Source organism: Gouania willdenowi, chromosome 18, assembly GCF_900634775.1.
Source record: "Gouania willdenowi chromosome 18, fGouWil2.1, whole genome shotgun sequence".
Taxonomy (NCBI): domain Eukaryota; kingdom Metazoa; phylum Chordata; class Actinopteri; order Blenniiformes; family Gobiesocidae; genus Gouania; species Gouania willdenowi.
In genome coordinates this window covers 371,435-397,343 of record NC_041061.1, presented here as the reverse complement: position 1 = coordinate 397,343, position 25,909 = coordinate 371,435, and the positions used below count along the sequence as shown (strand labels likewise).

The window sequence follows — 25,909 nt, the reverse complement described above, 5'->3', positions numbered from 1 at the left end:
CTGATCAGATTCAGTAAATCATTGATCCCTGAGAGGAAATCAGGTGATTAATGCTGTTCTAATACATCTTTATATGACATATAAATAATTCAAAAGGAAAAGTCAGAATAATACATGTCACTACAACTTATATTTACCTTTTAATTGTATGTACTTTATTGTTGACATACATTTTTGTTTAATTATGAGTTTTTTTTTAATTTATTAGTATTTATTTTGTTTCCTCACAGGAGTTAAAAACTAATATTTTCATTAAAAAATTATAAATAATTCTAAAAACCGGAATTTGGAAAAAAATCAAAGTGATTTTATAGGGCCCTACTTAAAAATAGAGTTAAAAAGCTTATTTTGGGGTCTCTGCATTGATATTTGATCATTTATATATGATGTCTCTGGAAGAATGAAATGGTAACAATGAATTACAGGTGAAAGAGCTGGAGAAGGTCTTGACTGGGGCTCCTCCTGCTGGCAGTTGTAGGAATCACTTTAAAAATAAGCTAGGTTTGTTTTAAAGGCTCACAATTGATACAATGTTGGATTATGGGATTTAAAAATGAGGAGGACATTTTTTGGGTAGAAGAAGAAACAGCTAAATTTAACAGCTTTGTCCAAGGATTTCTCCAAACTGTGTGAATGTTGTGACGAGGGAACAACAGTTTAAATCTCAAAGAGTCAATGATGCATATGTTCATTTTAAGAGTCAGGCCTGTATACATACAGACACACTTTACTTGTGTATTATTGTATTGTATTGGTTTATTTGAAAGGGGACAGTGCAATTTCATATAACCCATGAACAAAAAAGCCAGAATCAGCCAGAAGGCTATTTTTCATCTGCAGTTTCCTGGCCAAGATGTAAAAAGGCATTAAAATACAAGCATGACAATACATGTACAAGTCAATAACAACAATAACAGTACCTATTACAATATTAAAACACACAAAAAACCTGTTACAATATTAAAACACAGAAGAAGCACGTGTTCAAAAGGCTACGTTATCTAATACAATACAATACAGAGCAACATGCTCGACTTTTAATGTTGGCAGACGTACATGTTAATAAGACAAATTTTCAATTTTTTAGTAAAGGCCTTGTAAGTGGTTAGCTGTTTAACCTCCTCAGGTATTGAGTTCCACTCAGCAGCGCCCCTAACTGACCAGGCCTAGCGACTGAAAGCACTCCTGTGCAGAGGGATGACACAATCGCCTCTTATGGAGCCTGGAGTGAAGCGCTCAGAGCTGTTTCTTTGGCTGATGAACTCTGCCAGAGGAGCTGGAGCCAAATCATGTGTTAATTTGTATATGAGACTCAGATCTGCAAATCTATGGAGACTGTCCCAATTGAAAAGGTGGTACTTTTTTAGGATTGCACAGTGATGATAGTGCCTTGGTTTTCTATCCAAGACTTTAATGGCTTGTTTGTATAATGTTTCCAAAGGTCTTTTTGCACTCTGACTAGCCTGAGACCAACTTGTTAGGCAGTAGTTAAAGTGGCTGAAAATCATGGAATGTAGAAAAATTATTGCAGCTTCAGTTGACATTTCATTTCGGATTGAGCGGAAATTTGCAAGATTAAACTTGATATTTTTACATAATTTGTCAATATGGGCTTTAAAGGAGAAGTGAGAATCCATTACTAACCCGAGATATTTGTATTGATTTACAATTTGTAATTTTTCTCCAGCAACTAGTATGTCAGGATTAGATGAGGCTCTATTGGTTTGACTGGAAAACATACCTTCAGTTTTTGAAGTATTTAGCTGCAGGCAGTTCTCCTGCAGCCAGGAAGTGACAAGAGTCATTGCTTTGGTAAGTTTATCTGCAACAATGTCCTTGGAGCGACAACGCTGTCATCTGCATACATCAAACATTCAACTTCAGAGCAGACAGTCGGCAAATCATTAATATAAAGGCTAAATAAGAGGGGCCCTAATATTGAGCCCTGAGGAACCCCGGTGGTTAGCCTAAGAGACTCAGACTTGCTGTTGTTAGTTAATACAGATTGAGTACCATCACACAGGTATGATTCAAACCAGCTCACAGTGTCATGAGAGAAATTAAATTGTGAGAGCTTAGAAAGTAGAACAGAGTGGTTTACTGTGTCGAAAGCTTTCCTGAGATCTAAGAACACCGCCCTTACTACTCCACCCTTGTCAAGAGATGATTTTATTCTCTCAATAAAAAGGCATGTAGCGTTTCAGTGGAGTGTTTGGATCTGAAGCCAAACTGCATGGCGTGGAAAGAGGCGGAGCTACTGTTTAAGTACTGGACAATCTGCTCAGCCACCCATTTTTCTGCAACTTTGATAATGGCTGGAAGAATGCTTATGGGTCGGTAGTTATTTAGAGAAGTTGAAACACCAGATTTAAAAAGTGGTGTAATAATAACAGATTTCCAGGCCTTTGGAAAGTGGCCACTGGAAATTGAAAGATCAATGACAGAAGCAATGGGAGGAGCCAGAGCAGATCCCAAATCTTTGAGCATGTTCGTGTCCATTCCAAATACATCCCTGGCCTTAGATGGTTTGAGGATTTTAATTATGTTAATGACTTTGGTCTCAGTGATGTTTGATATGAAAAAAGACTGTTGCAGACAATGAGTATTCTTTTTTTTGTTTTACTGTAAAGTTCCCAGAGATTTCTGCTACAGAATCAATAAAGTAGTTGTTAAAGGCATCAGCTATTACCTTGGGTTCTGTTGAAATGTCTCCATTTAGTTCAATTTGCATTTGTTTTGTCTTATTTCTGAGGGAGTCACCTGTCAGTTTTTTATATAATGCCAGGTTATTTTAGAATTTCCACGTGCACTATTCAAAGCAGTGATGAAAAAGTCAGCTTTAGATTTTCTTATTTCTTTCACTACTCTATTTCTTAAAGAGATAAATTGATGTCCGTTATATCCTGATTTTACAGCCAACTTCAAGGAATTATCTTGTTCTTTCATCAGTTTCAGAATAGATTGATTTACCCAGGGAAAACCATTTTTTTAGCCCTTAATTTAATTTTCCGTGTAAATTGTGTAATAATTTGCTGTATTTTGCTGGAGAATTGAGAACAATCCTTGTCCAGAGAGTAATTCATCCCGATTTACATCATTGATTGAGTCCATGAAGGTTTGTTGTTCTGCTTTGGTATCCTAAAGGATTCTGTGGCTGGCAAAGATTTAAAACACTTTTTATTTCATTTTCTGGTGACCATGATGAGATTGTGGTCAAAAGCAGCAAATTGACATCAGATGTGAGATAGAAGATACATGTGTCCAGAGTCTCCTTCTTCTGACACAATCATACAACGTAACAAATCATTCAAACTGCTGTAATTCATGTGTGTGTGTGATTTGAAGTCAGGTCAGGAGAATGTGAATGTGGAGACAGATTTGTTGAAAGTCCTCATGTAGCACAAAAACAAACATCATAAACATTTACCTTTACAGTGAATCAATCTTTTTAGTGTCTCACAGTCACATTTATTAACAAACAGCTGCACAAAATGTGCCACTTTTAACTGTTTCCCCTGTAAAGGATACAGCATGTGTGAGTGAGTTCTGTAGCGTGGCTTGTTTAGGGGAAGGTCTGGGGTTAGGACGCACTGAGGAATCATCTAACTCAGCTTTTTAATGCACTTCTGAGACGTAGTGAAAGCAGCGACTCCCAAAACAAGTGTTTGAAAACAAAATAAGATAAAAAATACATTTTGATGGCAATATTCTCATTTTCTATATCGACAAAATACAAAACGCTATATATCTTGAAACTCAATATATTGCCCAGCCCTACCCTAAACCTTTAGTGACTCCGCCCCTTAGTGACTCCACCCCTCACTGGGCAAGTGGCTGGTATTTTATGCCAACAGCCAAATCTACCTGTCAGGTAAAATTAGATTGATTTAAAATTAAATTAACTTGGTAATATGAGTATTTTTTTTACTTTTTTATGTGGATACCAATTTAATTTACATCTTGTTTGTTTTTTATAGATTTTTTACACCAATTACAACTTTCAAAAACATATTTAATTGTAATTTCTTAACTTTTGCTCTAAATGTGAAATATAACAATATAATTAATAAGTATTTCAAACTCGTACAAATACATTTCAGTTCATAATAATAATTGGTCTTATTTTGGTGACAATTTATTTTTTGACTCTTTTACACATTTATTTTTCTACAACAGACACCATTTGTTTTCTTTTGAATTTTAATCATTTATTTTGGTGATCTTTTATGTTGCTACAAAAGTACAATACAACCTGCCACTGTAACAGTTGTTGTGTAATAAACTTTTCAGATTTAAAATTGTATTTCAGATACATTTTGAACATACATGAATAAATCTGCTAATTATATCCATATCATACCACCATTAAGAGAGTTTAACACTACAATTTAAGAAATAGAAATAAATCATTTTTTTATTGAGGACACATTGAATTTCCCAGAGACCCACTCAAATCATCACCTGTGGGTCCCGGGGACTCACTACATTGAAAAACTATCAACATCACTGAAAATAAGCAAAAACTACAACAAAATTGTTCATAATCCAAATTTGAATTAAAAAACAAAAAATAATAATAATCTGCTTTGTTAACAATCAATAAATAATACATATTAACTATAGTGTGTACATTTATAAAAGTGGCAAGTGTAATATATATATATATAGGAAATATTCTAAATACAATATATATATATAATAATTTAATATGACTAAACTATAATGAATTACTATCAAAAATATATCAAAGTAAAAGGAGGTAATGACAGTAGTTCACTGACTTTTCGGGTCACAGATTATTGCACAACACCGCAATTAATATAATACAATTATTTGATTCTACTTCATTAACCCCCCACTATGGACGACCAAACCTGCCAAAAGTATTAATAAATACATGTGTAAATGAATATTGGAATAATTTAGCACAAACTGTGTGGCTAATGACTAGTCTATGGTTACGTTTAAAGTGTCCATAGCAACGGCTAAAAAGCTTCATATGAAATGGTTGCTATGGTGATGATTTTGGAACATCTTCTGTTGACTCTTTGTTCTATTTTAGATAGAAGTCAGTAAGGCTTTGATGTTCAGATGAAAGAACACACAAAGCAGTTCAGAGTCTGAGAAACAACACTGTCTTTGTTAAACCTGACACTACATCTACTAAAATGCCTAAGAACGCTCACAGACAAGGTCGGCGCCGTTTTGAGAGAAAAAAGAAAGATGATCCAGTGATGGCTCCCACTGAAGACTTTGACTGGACAAAGCTTTTTTCCCTCCTTGATTCACAACCTTCACCAAGTCCTGATGGATCTTCTAAACACCAGGAACCAGTTAAAGAAACAGTAGCAGACAACAAGGCTCACAACCCAGAGTCTGTTACAGAGAGTCTGTGCTTGGATACTTCACTCCTTGGCTCTCAGCCCATGGAAATGTCCATCCTCCACTGTTCTCAGGTCCAAAATGATACTTCTGTGCTGGACCAACTGAAGGAGGAAAATGAAAACCTTAAACTGTCTCTGAACCTGTCCCAACAAGCATTAGAGGCCCAACTGACCCAGTGGGACAAAGACAAGGCCAGATTATTGGACACGCAGAAGGAGAAGGAGACCATCGTTGAGCAGCAACGAGAGATGATTGACCACCTCAAACAGACACTGGAGAAATCATCAGAAGACTTTAAGGTGCTGAAGGAGCAGTGGGCCACAGAAAAAGATGCTCAACAACAGCAAACCAATCTGATGATTCACCTCAAAGAAGAGGAAATCTCCCGCCTCAGCGCTTTATGGGAAACAGCTGAGCGTACGGTCTCCATCCAAGTCCTGGAAGTGGAAAATAAAGCTCATCTGGAGGCTGAACATGTCAAAATGATCTCCACCTTGAAGGCCTGTATCACTACTGAACAGGAAAAGCTTGAAGAAACAAGAGAGAAATGCAAGCAACTGAACCACTTCCAAAAACAGGACAAGGAGCTGATCCACCTTCTTCAGACCGAGCTGAAGAAGAAGGAAGGAGAAGTTCTAGAACAACACGTTCAGGCCATGAAAGAGCAGGAGAACCTTCATTTTCAAATCATGCTGCTGAGGGAGAAGAATGTCTCTGCTTTAGTAGAAACTGATCTGTTGAAAAGAAATCTCAGCATGAACATCAGTGAACCTGAGAAAGATCCTCCAGAGAAGAAATCTGTGTTTAAGAGGTTCATCAACTTTCTGACAAAGCGATGGCAGAGGAGGTCAAAGATCTGATCATGGACATCATCAGCTGATACAGACTTGGAGCAAAATCTGGACTGGAAGTGTAGTTTAATGCTGACTAGTCAAATAAATGGAAAGCTTTAAATGTTGGGGATGCTTGTCTTACTCTGTGACTTCCTGAAGTCACAAGTCAGAAAAGATAAAGTCTTGAAAACTTTCTTTCAAATTCACAAAAACTATTGTTACTCATTCCACAATCAATAAAAAAAGAAATAAAAACTCTCCCAAAATGATGTGTTTCTACTAAATTTCTCTTTGTCTGATGAAGTAAAAGGAAGAAATGAGAGACACAACCTTTTACAGCCTTTATGCTGACTAATCAATTCTCATCATGTTATTTTATTGCCATTATTATTCAAATTATTATTATTGGTACAACTACTGCATTAATGTTATTGCTATTCTTATAATTACCATTATATTCTCATATTATTTTATATTATAGTTAATGTTATTCTCATTGTATTATTATATTGCTATATTATCATTATATTACTTTATCATTATTTAATATTATTAATATTATAGTTTTTTAATCATATTATAGTTACTAGATTCTTATTTTTAACTTCTTACGTTTCAAAAGGTTTATTTTGATTTTGAAATCAACACAAATGAAATCCACCACTTTTCTGTGTCTCTTCTCTATGGTCGTATGTTGGATGTACATGACATGTTTACGTGGAATTCATGTAGTGTTTTTCTTTGTTGAGGTAGGGTCTAAAGACAGGGGATGCTCTGGTACATTTATGATCTATTTATCTAAGTCCAGCAAACATTGGTGCAACCTTTATCTATATATCATGTGTTCATGTCCCATAGAATTAAAGCAGGGAAATCACACACGCTATTTTACTTTGTACCCACAAATGAACCCCTTTATAATCTATCAAAAAAATAAATTAAATAAATTAAAATCTCAAATCTAGAAACACCAAAACATAAAAGCATTAGATGTGCTCTATTAAATATTAGATCACTGAGATCCAAATCTCTACTAGTAAATGACCTTATCTCAGAAAATAACTTTGATTTATTCTGTTTAACTGAAACATGGCTGTATCAAGATGAATATGTTAGTTTAAATGAAGCCACTCCTCCCAGTCATTTAAATACTCATATGCCACGAGACATAGGCCGTGGAGGTGGTGTAGCAGCTATTTATCATTCCTCTCTCCTAATCTATCCTAAACCAAAGGCCAGTTACACTTCCTTTGAAAGCCTGGTTCTAAATTTATCTCATACTGAATCAAAAACCTGCCAGCCAGTCTTATTTGTGATAATTTACCGTCCTCCAGGCCCTTATTCTGAATTTCTATCAGAATTCTCTGAGTTTATATCAAACTTAGTCCTCAGTTCTGATAAAATACTGATAGTAGGAGATTTTAATATCCATGTGGACAAAGATAGTGATAGCCTGAGCTCAGCCTTTATGTCCCTAATAGACTCAGTTGGCTTTTTTCAAACTATTAATGAAGCTACTCATCGTTTAAATCATACTCTTGATCTTGTTCTAACATATGGCCTTGATATTAATGAACTAAAAGTCTACCCTGAAAATCCTCTGCTATCAGATCACTTTTTAATATCTTTTAACATTATCCTAGAGGATCTCGCACTGTGCAATAAAATAGTTAGGAGTAGAAATCTGTCCAATAGTGCTGTGGCTAAATTTAAAGAGGCCATTCCTGCTGCCTTAAACTCAGTGCACCATCCAATAAATAACTATGATATTAATTATAACCCCTCTCAACTGGATCTGCTTGTCGATAGCTCTGCTAGTCTACTAAAATCCACCTTGGACTCAATTGCCCCATTGAGGGAAAAAACTATTAAACGTCAGAGGAAAGCTCCGTGGTTTAGCTCTGAAACTCACACACTCAAACAAACAACCCGTAAATTAGAGAGAATGTGGCGCTCCAATAAAACAGAGGAGTCACGAATACTTTGGCAAGAAAGCCATAATAAATACATGACAGCCTTACGACATAGTCGATCTACATACTACTCCTCACTAATTGAAGAAAATAAAAATAATCCGAGGTACCTTTTCAGCACTGTAGCCAGGCTAACACAAAGTCAGAGCTCTATTGAGCCCATGATTCCTCTAGCCCTCAGCTGTGAGGACTTTATGACATTTTTTAACGATAAAATTCACAAGATTAGAGATAAAATTAGCCACTCCCTGCCTTCACCTGGGCCTGCTGTACCATTAAATGTAAATAGGCCTAACCTAAACTGTTTCACACATATAGGACTTCAGGAACTTAACTCTATTATTTCATCCTCCAAACCATCGACCTGCCTTTCAGATCTGATCCCAACTAAGCTGTTTAAAGAAGTTGTTCCCCTGGTCTGCCCATCTTTGTTGGAGACAATAAATATATCCCTATCAATAGGCTACGTGCCACAGTCCTTTAAAGTAGCTGTAATCAAACCCCTTCTCAAAAAACCTACTCTTGATTCCAGCACTTTAGCAAACTACAGGCCTATATCTAATCTTCCTTTTATTTCAAAGATTCTTGAGAAAGTTGTGGCAGCTCAGCTCTGTGACTTCCTTCAAAACAACAGCCTGTTCGAGGACTTCCAGTCAGGTTTTAGAGCTCAACACAGCACAGAGACTGCTTTAGTTAAAGTAACTAATGATCTACTCTGGGCTTCAGATGAAGGACGACTCTCAGTGCTGGTTTTATTAGATCTTAGTGCAGCTTTTGACACTATAGATCACTATATTCTACTAGAGAGATTAGAGAAATTACTTGGAATCACAGGGACTGCCCTAAACTGGTTTAAGTCCTACCTATCTGATAGGTACCAGTTTGTACACGTGAATAATAAGTCTTCTGTGTACACTAAAGTAAGCTACGGGGTTCCTCAGGGCTCTGTGCTAGGTCCAATCCTCTTCTGTATCTATATGATCCCCCTTGGTAATGTTATGAGAAAATACTCTGTTAACTTTCACTGCTATGCTGATGATACCCAACTGTATGTATCAATGAAGCCAGGTGAGACAAATCAGCTATCTAAACTTGAGGCCTGTCTAAAGGACATTAGGGCCTGGATGGACCAAAATTTTCTTCTTCTTAACTCAGACAAGACTGAGGTCATTGTACTGGGCCCACGACACCTTAGAGAAACCTATGCTAGCCTAACTGCCCTAGATGGCATTACTCTGGCACAAAGCACAACTGTTAGAAACCTTGGGGTTCTATTTGATCAGGATTTATCCTTCAACTCTCACATAAAACAAACTTCAACAACTGCCTTCTTTCATCTCTGTAACATTGCTAAAATCAGATCTATCCTGTCTCAGGGCGACGTCGAAAAACTAGTCCTTGCTTTTGTTACCTCTAGACTGGATTATTGTAATTCTCTTTTAGCAGGCTGCCCGAGCAAGTCGCTTAAGACACTTCAGCTGGTTCAAAATGCTGCAGCACGTGTACTGACTAAAACTAGGAGCGGAGATCACATTACTCCTGTATTAGCCTCTCTGCATTGGCTTCCCATAAAATATAGAATAGAATTCAAGATTCTTCTTCTCACTTATAAAGCCCTAAATGGACAGGCACCAGTCTATCTCAAGGAGCTTGTAGTGCCATACAATCCCCCCAGAACACTACGCTCTCAAAATGCTGGCCTACTCGTTGTTCCATTTGTCTCTAGAAGTAGTATAGGAGGAAGAGCTTTCAGTTATCAGGCCCCACTTCTCTGGAACCATCTACCAACCACGGTTCGGGGGGCAGACACCCTCTCTTCCTTTAAGGTTAGGCTCAAAACATTCCTCTTTGGTAAAGCTTTTAGTTAGGAACCAGCTCATAGCTCATAGTTAAGATGCAATAGGCATAGACTGCCGGGGGGGTCTGGCATGCTCGGTTGGAGAGAGGTTGGAGAGGGCGTTAAGAGAGAGGTCATTTAGGTTAGAGAGGGACCGGAGAGGGTCCCATTCCTCTCTCTAACACTCCCTCTATGTCTGCTTCTTTCCTTGTGTGTTTGCTCCTGTACTCCTTCTGGCTTTTGTCTTGCAGGTCCGTGGGATCCTCAGTGTGGAGTTACAGAGTCTCAACAACTCTGTCTCCACCCTTTCCTCTGCACACACCCAACACAGCATAACGTGGATGGCTGTTCATCATAGGAATGGGATCCACACAAGGTTCCTGCTGCTTAACAGAAGGTTTTCCTTGCCGCCATGATGAATTCATGTTGGGTGTGGGATACATATGTATGTGTATATACGTATATATGCATGTGTGTGTATCCATAAAATGAAGAGTCCGTCCTTAAGACTGCTCTACTGTAAAGTGTCTTGAGATACCATTGGTTATGATATGGCGCAATACAAATAAAATATTATTGATTGATTGATACATTAAAACTATACAAACATTAATAAAATGTCATAAAACTACATTACAACTACACAAACTATTACAAAATGTCATGAAACTACATTACAACTACACACACTATTATAAAATGTCATAAAACTACATTAAAACTACACAAACTATTACAAAATATCATAAAACTATATTAAAACTACAAAAAATTATTAAAAAATGTCAAAACTACATTACAACTACACACTATTACAAAATGTCATAAAACAACAATAAAACTACACAAACTATTACAAAATATCATAAAACTATATTAAAACTACAAAAAATTATTAAAAAATGTCAAAATTACATTACAACTACACACACTATTACAAAATGTCATAAAACAACAATAAAACTATACAAACTATTACCAAATGTCATAAAACTACATTAAAACTATACAAACATTAAAAAATGTCATAAAACTCCATTAAAAATACACAAACAATTACAAAATGTCATGAAACTACATTAAAACTATACAAACTATTAAAAAATTAAAAAAAAACTAAATTAAAACTACACAAACTATTCCAAAAAATCATAAAACTACGTTAAAACTACGCAAACTATTACAAAATGTCATAAAACTACATTAAAACTATACAAACATTAATAAAATATCATCAAACTACATTAAACTATACAAACATTAATAAAATGTCATAAAACTACATTACAACTACACAAACTATTACAAAATATCAGAAAACTACATTAAAACTATACAAACAATTACAAAATATCATAAAACTACATTAAAACTACACAAACGATTACAAAATATCATAAAACTACAATAAAACTATACAAACATTAAAAAACATCATAAAACTACAATAAAACTATACGAACATTAATAAAACATCATAAAACTACAATAAAACTATACAAACATTAATAAAACATCAGAAAACGACATTAAAACTATACAAACTATTACAAAATGTCATAAAACTACATTAAACCGACAAACTATGACAAAATATCATAAAACTACATTAAAACTACACAAACTACTTCAAAAATCATAAAACTACATTAAAACTATACAAACTATTACAAAATATCATAAAACTCCAATAAAACTACACAAACTATTACAAAATGTCATAAAACTACATTAAAACTACACAAACTATTACAAAATATCATAAAACTACAATGAAACTATACAAACATTAAAAAACATCATAAAACTACAATAAAACTTTACAAACATTAAAAAACATCATAAAACTACAATAAAACTTTACAAACATAAATAAAACATCATAAAACTACAATAAAACTATACAAACATTAATAAAATATCATAAAACTACAATAAAACTATACAAACATTAATAAATAATAAAACTACATTAAAACTACACAAACTATTACAAAATATAAAACCACAATAAAACTATACAAACATTAAAAAACATAAAACTACAATAAAACTTTACAAACATTAATAAAATGTCAAAAAAACTACATTACAATTATACAAACTATTACAAAATATTATAAAACTACATTAAAACTACACAAACTATTACAAAATGTCATAAAACTACATTAAAACAATACAAACATTAATAAAATGTTTAAGAACTACATTGAAACTATAAAACTATTAAAAACTATCATAAAACTACATTAAAACTATACAAACATTAATAAAATACCATAAAACTACATTAAAACCACACAAACTATTACAAAATATCACAAAACTACATTAAAACTATACAAACATTAATAAAATATCATAAAACTACATTAAAACTATACAAACATTAATAAAACATCATAAAACTACATTAAAACTATACAAACATCAATAAAATATCATAAAACTACAAAAAAAACTCTTACAAAATATCATAAAACTACACAAACTATTACAAAATATCATAAAACTACATTAAAACTATACAAACAATTACAAAATATCATAAAACTACATTAAAACTACACAAACTATTACAAAATGTCAAAAAACTACATTAAAACTGTACAAACATTAATAAAATGTCATAAAACTACAAAAACTATTATAAAATATCATGAAACTACATTAAAACTATACAAACTATTACAAAATGTCATAAAACTACATTAAAACTATACGAACATTAATAAAACTTCATAAAACTACATTAAAACTATACAAACATTAATAAAAATATCATAAAACTACAAAAAACTATTACAAAATATCATAAAACTACATTAAAACTATACAAACAATTACAAAATATCATAAAACTAAATTAAAACTATACAAACATTAATAAAATGTCATAAAACTACAAAAACTATTATAAAATATCATAAAACTACATTGAAACTATACAAACATTAATAAAATGTCATAAAACTATATTAAAACTATACAAACATTAACAAAATGTCATAAAACTACATTAAAACAATACAAACATTAATAAAATGTCAAAACTATATTAAAACTACACAAACAATTACAAAATGTCATAAAACTATACAAAGATTTAATTTTTTTAATAAAACTATAATAAAATAATATATATATATATAATATAATATTCACAGATTCAGACTTCCAGCATCAATAACTATTTAACAAATGACACCTCTGTCATCAGTGTGAGGAGGACAATATGATACAAGATCATTTTTAATAAACGCAGCAGAATAAAAGTCCATCTGTCGGTCGTTCTGTGTGGTGAGATTAAAACATGAAGCTGTCGTCATAGTTTCCCTTAAATATCCAAATATAATACAAACACAACCAGATTTAATTTTAAAACAGAAAAACGCTGCTTGTTTGGTTTTTAAGCCGAAAAACCAACATTTTTTCAAACTTTCTGGGGGGGGGGGGGGGGGGGGGGGATGCTACTCAGAACTGAGTGTTTTTGTGCCCCCCACAGTTTTCTTAATGCCCCCCCAGTTAATGCTGCCTGGCGTTGACTCTAGATCGTCATGGTAACTCAGATAAGATGAAAGCCGCATAGAAGCTTTACAGAACAGCTCATTGTTGACAGGTAGTCATGGTAACTCAGATAAGATGAAAGCAGCATAGAAGCTTTGCAGACCAGCTCATATAAGTTGAAAGTGAAGAATCTTCAGCAGTGAGTGCCCAAAAGACTTTTAAAAACAACTAAAGTGGATCTAATTTTCTACAAAGCAAGTGTCCTCAGTGAACAACATTTGTAGCTAAAGTGAGTAATAATTATAATATTTAATGTGCGTTGGAACTACTTTGTGGAGTTTGAAAGAAGTGGCTCCTAAAAGGTAGTAACATTTCTTTCTCTTACAGCTGCTATGTCTGTGCCAAAGAAAAACATGAAGGAACTTAACAAGAAGGAGGCCATTGGGGACCTTCTGGATGACTTCACAGAGGTGAGCATCAGCTCTATTTTTTCACACTCATTTTATAGTTTACAAATCTTAGATCTTTATTATGGAAAATAAAAACTTTGGGGAAACCAGTTTCAATTGTCCTGTTGTAAACTGTTACTCTGTATGAGATCTTTTTATGACTTTATTGCACAATTGTTACCAATTAGGGCCGTATTCAGTAAAATAAGAACATTAGAATGACCAGTTGGTGACGATAATGTTTTAGTTTACCTTCTTTAAAATAACATTTGTCCCTTGTTCTCTTTCAGCCTCCTGGTTTCAGTCGCTCCCAGCAGGGCCAGCGCAAAGAGCCCAGGAAAATCATCATCCACAGCATGTCTCTAAATTATGACGTGCAACTAAACAAAGCTGAGAAAGCCTGGAAACCTACGGTGAAGAAGAACTCTTGCAGCCGTGGTGCTGAGGAGGTTGTGGATAATGATCCTGAGGTGGCCAAAACTGGGGAGCTGTTCAAGCAATTGCGTAGCATCCTGAACAAGCTCACCCCACAAAAGTTTCCAGAGCTAATGAAGCAGGTGTCTGAACTAACAATAGACACAGAGGAAAGGCTGAAAGGTGCCATTGACCTGATATCTGAGAAGGCCATCTTGGAACCAAACTTCTCTGTGGCCTATGCCAACATGTGCCGCGGCCTAATGGGGGTGAGTGCGTGTCTTTGGGTATTTTGCCTCTATTGGCTTCATTGATGATTGTTCTTAAGTGTCACGGGTCTGGGCCACTGAATGTCAATGATGGTGATGAGGAACTGATGAAGTAATCATATATATTATGTTTCATGTCCACTAATAAAATCAGCTTTAGTAATATTCTTCCATATTCCATCAACAGTTGAAAGTCCCCAGCGCCGACAAACCAGGTAAAACTGCAAACTTCCTCTATCTCCTACTCAATCGTTGCCAGAAGGAGTTTGAGAAAGACCAGGATGATGATGAGATCTTTGAAAAGAAACAGAAGGAGCTGGAGGCTGCCAAAGATGTAAGATGACACATTTGTTTGTCCTCAAGAGTGGGTTTGTACCTCAAGAGTGGGTCCCAGATTTAATCATTTGTGTCACCTGTTAGGATGAGGAGCGTGAACGTCTGCGGGTTGAGCTGGAAAACGCCAGGGTTATTGCCCGCCGCCGCTCACTGGGCAACATCAAGTTTGTTGGTGAGCTCTTCAAGCTGAAGATGCTGACCGAGGCCATTATGCATGCCTGTGTAGTTAAACTACTGAAGAACCATGACGAAAAGTCTCTGGAGTGTCTCTGCAGACTTCTCTCCACCATTGGCAAAGACCTGGAGTTTGAAAAGGCCAAGGTAAGTACAATAATGAAGCATCTACATGCATCGTATCGCGATGTACCTGGCGATACCCAGCCCTAGTTTATACCTTAGTTGTCATTGCTAAGTCTGTTGTATTTCCCTAACAGCCTCAAATGGACGAGTATTTCAATCAGATGAACAAAATCATCAAGGAAAAGATGACCTCTTCCAGAATCCGCTTTATGCTGCAAGATGTTCTAGACCTCAGAAAGGTAAATGGAAAAAGTTGGGTCTTGAACACCTACTTATTGCTCTCAATAAAGGTGACATGTGTCCAGAAACTAAACCATATTCAATCATTTGTAACTTCTGCTATTTAATTGTGTTTCCCAATCACAGAATATCTGGGTGCCCCGTAGAGGAGACCAAGGTCCCAAGACTATTGACCAGATTCATAAGGAGGCAGAGTTGGAAGAGCATCAAGAACAGATCAAAGTCCACCAGCAGCTCCTGTCAAAGAAGGAAAGCTCTGGAGGAGGTGGTAGAATGTGTGGGGGGGGCATGGGAGGTCCAGGGTCTCATACACCGGGCGGTGGACCAAATAGCCAGCCTCAGGATGATGGATGTGGGAACACGGTGCTCATCTCCAAGGACAGACCCATCGATACCAATCGCCTTTACAAGATCATAAAGGTCAGCAAAGCTAGTGACGTCAATGAGTCAACTGTTAAAAAGTAGATCATTTGATTTGTTCTCTAGGGATGTTGTTGGTTCATAAATGTACTGTTCTCTGTTGCCTTCTAGTCCGGTGGTATGGACTTAAACAATCTGGTGCTGGCTCCTGGTGGCAAAGCCGGGTGCAAGGGCGTGTGGCGCAGCTGGGAAAAAGGCTGCAGTGGAGGCACTGAAGCTAAACCAGCAAGTGCAGATCAAGGTAAACAATGTCAAATAGGTTGACTGACTTGGGTTGGAAGATAGGCTCCTGATCTGTCCTATTTTTCTTCTTCCTTTTAGAGTCAGGGCGTCCTGCTACCAGCACTCTGAACCACTTCTCAGCCCTTCAGCAGACTTCATCACTGTTGTCTTCATCAGACACTGATCACAGAGACAGGGATCACTTTGACAGATCTGGCCACGTTGATGGACGGGAAGGAAGCCCAATCACCAAGAGAAGCTTCAGCAGGGAGTCCCAGGAGCGTGGTGGCAGAAGTGAGGAGAGCGCTCCCACTCCCCCTCCTTCTCTTCCCAAACCTTCCCTTAGCGAAGAGGAGATGGAGAAGAAGTCCAAAGCCATCATTGATGAATACCTCCACATTACTGACTTGAAGGTTCAAAGAATTTGACCAACATACAACAGCAGGACATTTACCTGCACGTTGAGTGTGAACATGACTAACGTTTGTCTTCTCCTGGTCCTGTAGGAGGCGCTGCAGTGCGTGGCAGAGCTCAACAGTGCCTCAATGCTTTATGTGTTTGTGCGGCAAGGCCTGGAGTCCACACTTGAACGCAGCACAACTGTCAGGGAACACTTGGGCCTGTTGCTGCATCAACTTGTGAAAGTTGGGACGTTACCCACTGAACAATACTACAAAGGGTGAGCATCTGTCAAAGAACAATGTATCTAAAGCCTGGGTCACACTAAAGACTGACACTGAATTGTTGACTGTGCTGTCATAGGCTCCAGGAGATCTTGGAGGTAACAGAAGACATGGCCATTGATATACCTTACATGTGGCTGTACCTGGCTGAACTCATCACCCCTATGCTCCATGAAGGAGGCATCCCTATGGGACAGCTCTTCAGGTGAGAAAAGTTGAAAAACATTTGCAATCCCACTGTTTTAATATAATCAATATAATACAAAATGTCCCTTTCTTAACAAAAATGTTTTGTTTGTCCCAGGGAGATCTCAAAGCCTCTGGTGCCTCTGGGAAAGGCTGGCGTGCTGCTGGCACAGATCCTCCAGCTGCTGTGCAAAGGAATGGTATGTACACAAAGGTTTCTGGGTTGAATTTGTCTAAAATAAAATGTGTTGCATTGTCTCAACGCTTTTAAGAATAAGTCATATTTCAACTTGATCTTGTTTTTTTTAATCATCTGAACTTGTTTATTTACTCATTTATTAGACTCCCAAGAAAGTTGGGGATCTGTGGATTGAAGCTGGCCTGAATTGGAATGACTTTCTTCCTGAGGACAAAGATGTGAACAAGTTTGTCACTGAGCAGGTATTCAAAACGTTATGGAACCATTAGGTGTAAATGTGAGTCAATGGTTTGCACTGTAGAACCCTGGTTTAAATGTGGACTTGTAACTTTCAGAAAGTGGAGTTCACCACAGGAGAGGAGCTGGGGCCAAAGGAAGTGGTGAAGAAGCAGCTCCTCAGTGGAGAAGAACTCAGCAAACAGCTGGACAGACTGCTTCAAGACAAGGCTGATAACAAGCACATCATGGACTGGGTTGAGGTGTGTGACCGTTGCTCAGACTCTGGAATTCATCTAAATGTAAACACTATTTGATCAAGTGTTTGAAACATTTCTTGCTCATTTTCAGGCTAATTTGGATGAGGAGCAGGCTGCTTCTAATCACTTTGTACGATCACTGATGGCCTCAGTGTGTGGGATCGCTATCATATGTAAGCATAACATAAGCTTCAAACTCTAATGGCAAACTAAATGGTGCTCCCCCCATGTTAACGTGTTGTTTGTTTCTTCTTAAAAACCAAGGTGAACACCCGTACAAGGCCATTGCTGAGCAGATCATGGTAAGAGCCGAGCTGCTGCAGAAATACCTGAATGACGAGGAGAAGGAGCTGCAGGCTCTGTATGCCCTGCAGGCCATGATGGTACACATGGAGGAGCCTGCTAGTAAGTGTTGTTTTATTATTTACCAGGAGGAAAAATACTATTACCATTTTATTAAAATAAAACTTTACTTTATTCTTGAAATATTCTGACTTTAATCCTGTAGTGCCCAGATTTTTATTGTATTTTATTTGAATGTGGCCCTAATACGCCGTTGTACATATGTTTGTTCATTTACATTTAAAATGTCTGTAGATTTCTAAGGACTTTATTGGTACAAAGTGGACTTACTGACAGAAATCCACAGTTCTGCTCCTAACAACTGACCTTTGCATCTTGTTTCTGCAGATCTGCTGTGTATGTTCTTCGACACCTTGTACGATGAGGACATTATTAAAGAGGAGGCCTTCTACAAGTGGGAGACGAGTAAAGACCCTGCGGAGCAAACAGGAAGAGGTGTCGTGTTGAAGTCGGTCACAGCTTTCTTCACCTGGCTCCGTGAGCCTGAGGAGGAGTCTGACAAGGAATAATGTTTAAAAGACAAATGACTCTGAAGTCAACGTTTCTGCCCCCGTTTGGCAAAGCAGGTGCTTCTGCAGTGCGGCTGTTTGAACAATAACGCCCGAGTGGCAGACTCAAATCAATCCTCAGTGAGGATAAATCTTTGTCTTTGTTTTCTTCTGATGGATGGACTTGAAACAATCATTTCTCTCCCCTCACTCTTTGGTGTTCCCTTCACACCCACCCTTCCTGCTTGTCCCAGCAAGTGTCCTCATAATTAACAAATAAATTCATTAAAAATCCTACAATGTGATTTTCTGGATGTTTTTTTTCATTTAGTCTCTCATAGTTGAGGTTTACCTATGATGAAAATTACAGGCCTCTCTCATCTTTTTAAGAGGGAGAACTTGCACAATTGGTGGTTGACTGAATACTTTTTTTTGCCCTACTGTATAAATCACATGTAAAGATCCCAATTCAAACAGTTCAAAGGTCATACTGTAGCTCTGCCAATATAGCACTGTTAGCTGTGCTGAGCAGTGAATATTTATCATTTTACACTTTAAAATAGTAAAGTCATTAAAGACTAAAATAATTAGGATTGTATATTTTAAGTCTAGAATCTGCAGTAGCTTCCTATTCTCGTGGTAAACGTGTCCATATTTAACAATGACTGCTTTAATGGAACCAATATGACACCAACTAATTGGTACGTGTGAAAAATAATAATAATAATAATAATTTGAAGCCAAGTAATGGTGATCAGCATTGCAGGGTCAATTATAATTGTAATCATGTAATTGATAATAAATTACAATCATGGTGTAATTGTAATTGACAGTTCTATGTACAATTTTACACATTTGTAATTAACAATTATTAAAATGTGTTTCATATCAAACTGTCCCACATTTTATCATTAAAATAAATTAAAATCTAGGGATATAAAAATCTAGGGACACAATAAAGGCTCAGATGCACCAAAAATATTAAAACATGTATTTACAATGATTAGGAAGCCTAACAAGGTAACCAATAAATATGAAATAAATGAGATGATAGATATGTGTTTTTAGTGTATTTTACAGCTGATTTAGGACCTGTTGTCATCAGAGATGCTAACAGAAGGCTAACACAAGAGGAAGGCTACCTTTTATTAGCTTATTTATTTCAGCTTTAGTAATTGTGATTCATTGTAATTTAACTTTAGTAAATTCAGAATATAATTGTAATTGACTTTCTGAGAATATATAATCATCAGTCACTGTAATGGTAATTGAATTGTAATTGTAAGTGTAAAATGTAATTGAGCCCCAACCCTGCAGCATAGTTTTGTTCTGCGGTGCTTGTCATGATGTAATAAAATGTGTAAATAACAGATTGTGATGAAGTGATATTTTCACAGACTATGTACTCACCACATCAATAAACAGTCACCTTAGACCTCCACAGCAGCAACACTCAGCACAGCAACACACAACATTTCATCAAACATGGCAACCTTTAAAAAGTGAAAGGAGACAAACAGAGAAAGGTGAGAAAGAATTACACCTGATGGACTTGATCACATGATCAAGGTTCTGGTATTTTCACTCTAGAAAAATAGTTGATCATGTATTTTATACAGTACTTACATAGAGGAAACCACGGCAGGCTCCCAAAAATGAGTGACAGCATCCTATAAGAGACAGTGAGAGGTTAAGGCTGGAAGAAAACTGTAGCTTATGTATAGAACCCTGGTTCTAGGAGTAATATGAGTGAGATGTCTCACTATGGGATGCAACCTCTGTCTGCATTCCTCAGATGCATTATTTCAATCTGCCAATCCTGATTGGCCGGTGAAGTGCGTTTGTCCGCTAGGGACCCACCCACCTCCTATAAAAGGAGGACATGAACAGATGCGCACCATTCAATATAAGCCTTGTTCGAGCAAGAAGGATTGTCTGGTGAGTCATCTCACTCATATTTTCATAGAACCGGGGTTATATACTGTACATAACCCAAAGTTCTATTTCATAATATTTAGTGAGATGTCTCACTAATGGATATGGAAACTACCGCAGTGCAGACATGCTTATCGAGCAGTATAGCCCCCAGGGCTGAAGTCTGATAACATCAAGACAGTAAAATGTCCAGGATGTAAAAGCAGACAAACATGAGGGGCGAGGTCCAACTCACCACCGCACAGATGTCCTGGACAGACACTCCCCTGAACAAAGCCCAGGATGTGGCAAGACCCCGAGTCGAGTGTGCACGCAGACCCGTAGGCGGCTGCAGACCCTTCTGGAGTAAGCCAAAGCAATAGCCTCCACCACCCAGTGTGACAGGCGTTGCTTAGTAACAGGCTTGTGGGGATTGGCCCAGAAGATGAACAGCTGATCGCTCCTCCTGAGGCTCCTCATCATATCCATGTAAGTGTGGACTGCATGAACTGGACATTAGGCATTTTCTGACCACTTTACTTGTTTGCTCAAGTTAGATGCAAAACGTTTTCTTTGGACTGTACTTTGTGCAATGACAGTAAAGTTTCATCAAGTGAAACTTTACTGTGAGAGGGAGGAAGGCCAGGCCATGAGGCACCAGCCGTAACACCAATTTATTTATGATATTTAACATTTTACATGTGACTTAGACAGAGAAAGACATACAGTCAGACACAGAGTACATGAAGATACAGTCCAGAATTCATCGTAAACACAAACACCTGGATAAAACAAAAACACAAAACTTAATACACAATACCAACAATAAGGCTATTTACATCAATAAAATATCCACAATCTAGCCACAAAACAATGAAATATAGTGGGGGTCATCTAAAGTTCTAAATACCCTAAAATAAGTTTCCACGTGCTATAAAATAAATGCAGGTTCCTTGACATTTCATATCTAAGTTTTTCAATGTGCAGTACTCCAATAAATTCCCTCAACCAATCTTCAAAAACAGGCGGGGCATCTGATTTACACAGGTGGTATATGATTGAGTAAAAGCAACACTTCCACCATATTTGGTCCTGACCACTGAATGTACAGGTGACAACATTCTCTGTTACACCACAGAAATGCTTTCGGCGGGCCCATGTATATATATATATATTTTTATATTTTTTTGGCCTGGCCGGCAATATTTATTCCTGTATATATAACTGTAGTCTAAAAGAAAAAATCACATATAGCATAACAGCTGTCATGTTTATTAACAATCACATTTTTTTATTTTAGGTATTTAAGACATATTTAAAAGTTGAAAATTCTACGCATTGCACCTTTAAAAGTTTGCAAACACAACAAAAATAAATGACACCCAAACCTGATTCATTACTGACCCAGTTAGACTGCAGTGCATCACTTACCAGTTTCCCTCCACTCACACCCATGGACGGCCCAGCCTATACGCAGACTTAGTGGCTGCTTAGGGCCCCTGGCCACTAGGAGGCCCCCAACCTGGCAACCCCACTAGCATGTTACTGTACATTGCACGCATCAAAACTGCAGGGCGCATTTCCAGTAATCTATCCAGTCATGCATTTGTTTGTAAATACAATCGCCTACTACTCTTAAACATGTTCAGAAATCATTCCTTACCCCTTTAGCACTGAAATAATATCTGTAATATTATGTGAATATCTGTACAAGTCACATTGTTCTATTAGCTCTGTCTGCTAGCATAGCATCCCTTCTTTACTGCTGGAATAGCTGCATGTAATGCAGACCAAAAAATATGGAAGTTGTTCTGGTAGCTGGAGAGGTGCCAGGGCACTTCTCGAGCACTGTCGAAGTACCTTTGAGCAAGGCACCAAACCCCAACACTGCTCTGGTACGCTCCCTTCATTGTAAAAGCAGCCTCACTCTGACATGTCTCCATTCATGCATGTTCACGTTTGTGCATGTGTGTGATTCAGGTCTGTGTGTGTGAGAAACATGTCTCTAAAAATAACAGAGTAATGTAATTTCCCTTCAGGAATTAATAGAGTAATTCAAATTCAAATTTAAAATAAAAAAATGTCAACCGAACACTGGGTTACCAGCGCCATCTGCTGGTCAAAAAAATATCTGATGTAAATACCAGACTGTAAAAAGAAGTAAATACAGTACACTGACTAAAATGGAATATTATTGTACTGCCCCTTGTGGGAAGAGTTCTTGTGTTTTTGTCCATGTAGAGCTTCCATAGTTCAGTCACGTGCTTAACAGTAGTCCAAACTGTAATTACAGACATGACTATAGAAGTTACTATGTATAATTACATATATCTATAAAGTAATATCTATAGTCATAATTACATATATCTATAAAGTAACTTCTATAGTCATAATTACATATATCTATAAAGTAATATCTATAGTCATAATTACATATATTTATGAAGTAATTTCTATAGTCATAATTACATATATCTATAAAGTAACTTCTATAGTCATAATTACATATATCTATAAAGTAACTTCGTCATAATTACATATATCTATAAAGTAACTTCTATAGTCATAATTACATAGATCTATAAAGTAACTTCTATAGTCATAATTACATAGATCTATAAAGTAACTTCTATAGTCATAATTACATATATCTATAAAGTAACTTCTATAGTCATAATTACATAGATCTATAAAGTAACTTCTATAGTCATAATTACATAGATCTATAAAGTAACTTCTAGTCATAATTACATATATCTATAAAGTAACTTCTATAGTCATAATTACATAGATCTATAAAGTAACTTCTATAGTCATAATTACATAGATCTATAAAGTAACTTCTATAGTCATAATTACATAGATCTATAAAGTAACTTCTATAGTCATAATTACATATATCTATAAAGTAACTTCTATAGTCATAATTACATATATCTATAAAGTAATATCTATAGTCATAATTACATATATCTATAAAGTAACTTCTAGTCATAATTACATAGATCTATAAAGTAACTTCTATAGTCATAATTACATATATCTATAAAGTAACTTCTATAGTCATAATTAAATATATCTATAAAGTAACATCTATAGTCATAACTACATATATCTATAAAGTAACTTCTATAGTCATAATTACATATATCTATAAAGTAATATCAGATAGATATATAAATGTATTTCTATGATCAAATCTATAATTAGATTAATTGTAATTACATGTAGATTATTGATGATAGACTTCTATTATATAGATAGTCTGTATTAAATGGCGTGCACATGAATGGTTAAGTGAGTGAGAATGAGGTTGTAGATATGTATAATGTTTGTTATGAGGAGTTAAATCACAGATATATATATACATAGAGTCAGACTTACCAGCTAGGCTTCATGTAGACTGAAGTGTCCCAGGACGGAAGTCTTCTTTATAACAGTTTCCAGCCCAGTGAAGGTTAAACATTAACTACATTAAAACTATACAAACATTAATAAAATATCATAAAACAGTGAAGGTTAAACATTAACTACATTAAAACTATACAAACATGAATAAAATATCATAAAACAGTGAAGGTTAAACATTAACTAAACTACATTAAAACTACATTAAAACTATACAAACATTAATAAAATATCATAAAACAGTGAAGGTTAAACATTAACTAAATTACATTAAAACTATACAAACATTAATAAAATATCATAAAACAGTGAAGGTTAAACATTAACTAAATTACATTAAAACTACATTAAAACTATACAAACATTAATAAAATATCATAAAACAGTGAAGGTTAAACATTAACTAAACTACATTAAAACTATACAAACATTAATAAAATATCATAAAACAGTGAAGGTTAAACATTAACTAAACTACATTAAAACTACATTAAAACTATACAAACATGAATAAAATATCATAAAACAGTGAAGGATAAACATTAACTAAACTACATTAAAACTATACAAACATTTATAAAATATCATAAAACAGTGAAGGTTAAACATTAACTACATTAAAACTATACAAACATTAATAAAATATCATAAAACAGTGAAGGATAAACATTAACTACATTAAAACTATACAAACATTAATAAAATATCATAAAACAGTGAAGGATAAACATTAACTACATTAAAACTATACAAACATTAATAAAATATCATAAAACAGTGAAGGATAAACATTAACTAAACTACATTAAAACTATACAAACATTAATAAAATATCATAAAACAGTGAAGGTTAAACATTAACTAAACTACATTAAAACTATACAAACATTAATAAAACATCATAAAACAGTGAAGGACAAACATTAATGGTAAAAGGAAGTTTTGGTGTTTTTACTGAAACTACTTTGATCAATAAAAGTGAGTCATTACATCATCTACTCACTGTTTTCATTCAGAGTCCAGGAAATAAAGAAGAATTAGAAAGAAAATAAAAACTCATTCACAGGAATCTCTGCTTTAATCAATGTGAGGTTCTCAAACCGTGGTTTCACACTGATAAAGGTCGTTTGTTCTTCAGATCTGTTCCTGTCCTTTGTCACAGATGTATATAGAATAGATCTGTTATAGATGTGTAAAAAATAGATCTGTTCCTGTCCTTTGTCACAGATGTGTATAGAATAGATCTGTTATAGATGTGTAAAAAATAGATCTGTTCCTGTCCTTTGTCACAGATGTGTAAAAAATAGATCTGTTATAGATGTGTAAAAAATAGATCTGTTATAGATGTGTAAAGAATAGATCTGTTATAGATGTATAAAAATAGATCTGTTCCTGTCCTTTGTCACAGATGTATAAAGAATAGATCTGTTATAGATATGTAAAAAATAGATCTGTTATAGATGCATAAAGAATAGATCTGTTATAGATGTATAAAAATAGATCTGTTCCTGTCCTTTGTCACAGATGTAAAAAGAATAGATCTGTTATAGATGTATAAAGAATAGATCTGTTATAGATGTATAAAGAATAGATCTGTTATAAATGTATAAAGAATAGATTTGTTATAGATGTATAAAAATAGATCTGTTCCTGTCCGTTGTCACAGATTTATATAGATCTGTTATAGATGTATAAAAATAGATCTGTTCCTGTCCTTTGTCACAGATGTATATAAAATAGATCTGTTATAGATGTATAAAGAATAGATCTGTTCCTGTCCCTTGTCACAGATGTATATAGAATAGATCTGTTATAGATGTATAAAGAATAGATCTGTTCCTGTCCCTTGTCACAGATGTATATAGAATAGATCTGTTATAGATGTATAAAGAATAGATCTGTTCCTGTCCCTTGTCACAGATGTATATAGAATAGATCTGTTATAGATGTATAAAGAATAGATCTGTTCCTGTCCCTTGTCACAGATGTATATAGAATAGATCT

At 35.3% G+C, this 25,909-nt stretch overlaps 1 protein-coding gene, 1 long non-coding RNA gene and 1 other non-coding gene across 4 annotated transcripts in view; 2 read left to right on the top strand and 1 right to left on the bottom strand.

Moving 5' to 3' along the window:
- LOC114480151 (uncharacterized) overlaps window positions 1-20,351 on the bottom strand; it is a 34,565-nt gene extending 14,214 nt beyond the window's left edge. For both annotated transcript variants that reach the window (XR_003676061.1, XR_003676062.1), the window contains exons 1-3: window positions 20,210-20,351; window positions 19,994-20,076; window positions 18,402-18,509 (exon numbers count right to left, since the gene is read on the bottom strand). This is a non-coding gene — a long non-coding RNA (uncharacterized LOC114480151). The remainder of the gene's footprint in view (window positions 1-18,401; window positions 18,510-19,993; window positions 20,077-20,209) is intronic.
- Window positions 13,705-18,844, top strand: LOC114480115 (eukaryotic translation initiation factor 4 gamma 1-like). Its single transcript, XM_028473964.1, has 17 exons — window positions 13,705-13,827; window positions 13,926-14,008; window positions 14,278-14,670; window positions 14,858-15,004; window positions 15,091-15,327; window positions 15,441-15,545; window positions 15,673-15,966; window positions 16,078-16,207; window positions 16,288-16,601; window positions 16,695-16,867; window positions 16,951-17,076; window positions 17,176-17,257; window positions 17,400-17,498; window positions 17,592-17,735; window positions 17,824-17,905; window positions 17,997-18,137; window positions 18,423-18,844. The coding sequence occupies exons 2-17, from the start codon at window positions 13,931-13,933 to the stop codon at window positions 18,602-18,604; spliced, it is 2,727 nt and encodes a 908-aa protein (XP_028329765.1). The 5' UTR covers window positions 13,705-13,827; window positions 13,926-13,930; the 3' UTR covers window positions 18,605-18,844.
- Window positions 14,707-14,783, top strand: LOC114480891 (small nucleolar RNA SNORD66). Its single transcript, XR_003676180.1, has one exon. It is a non-coding gene; the product is annotated as a small nucleolar RNA SNORD66 (small nucleolar RNA).
- Window positions 20,352-25,909: the final 5,558 nt, after the last annotated feature.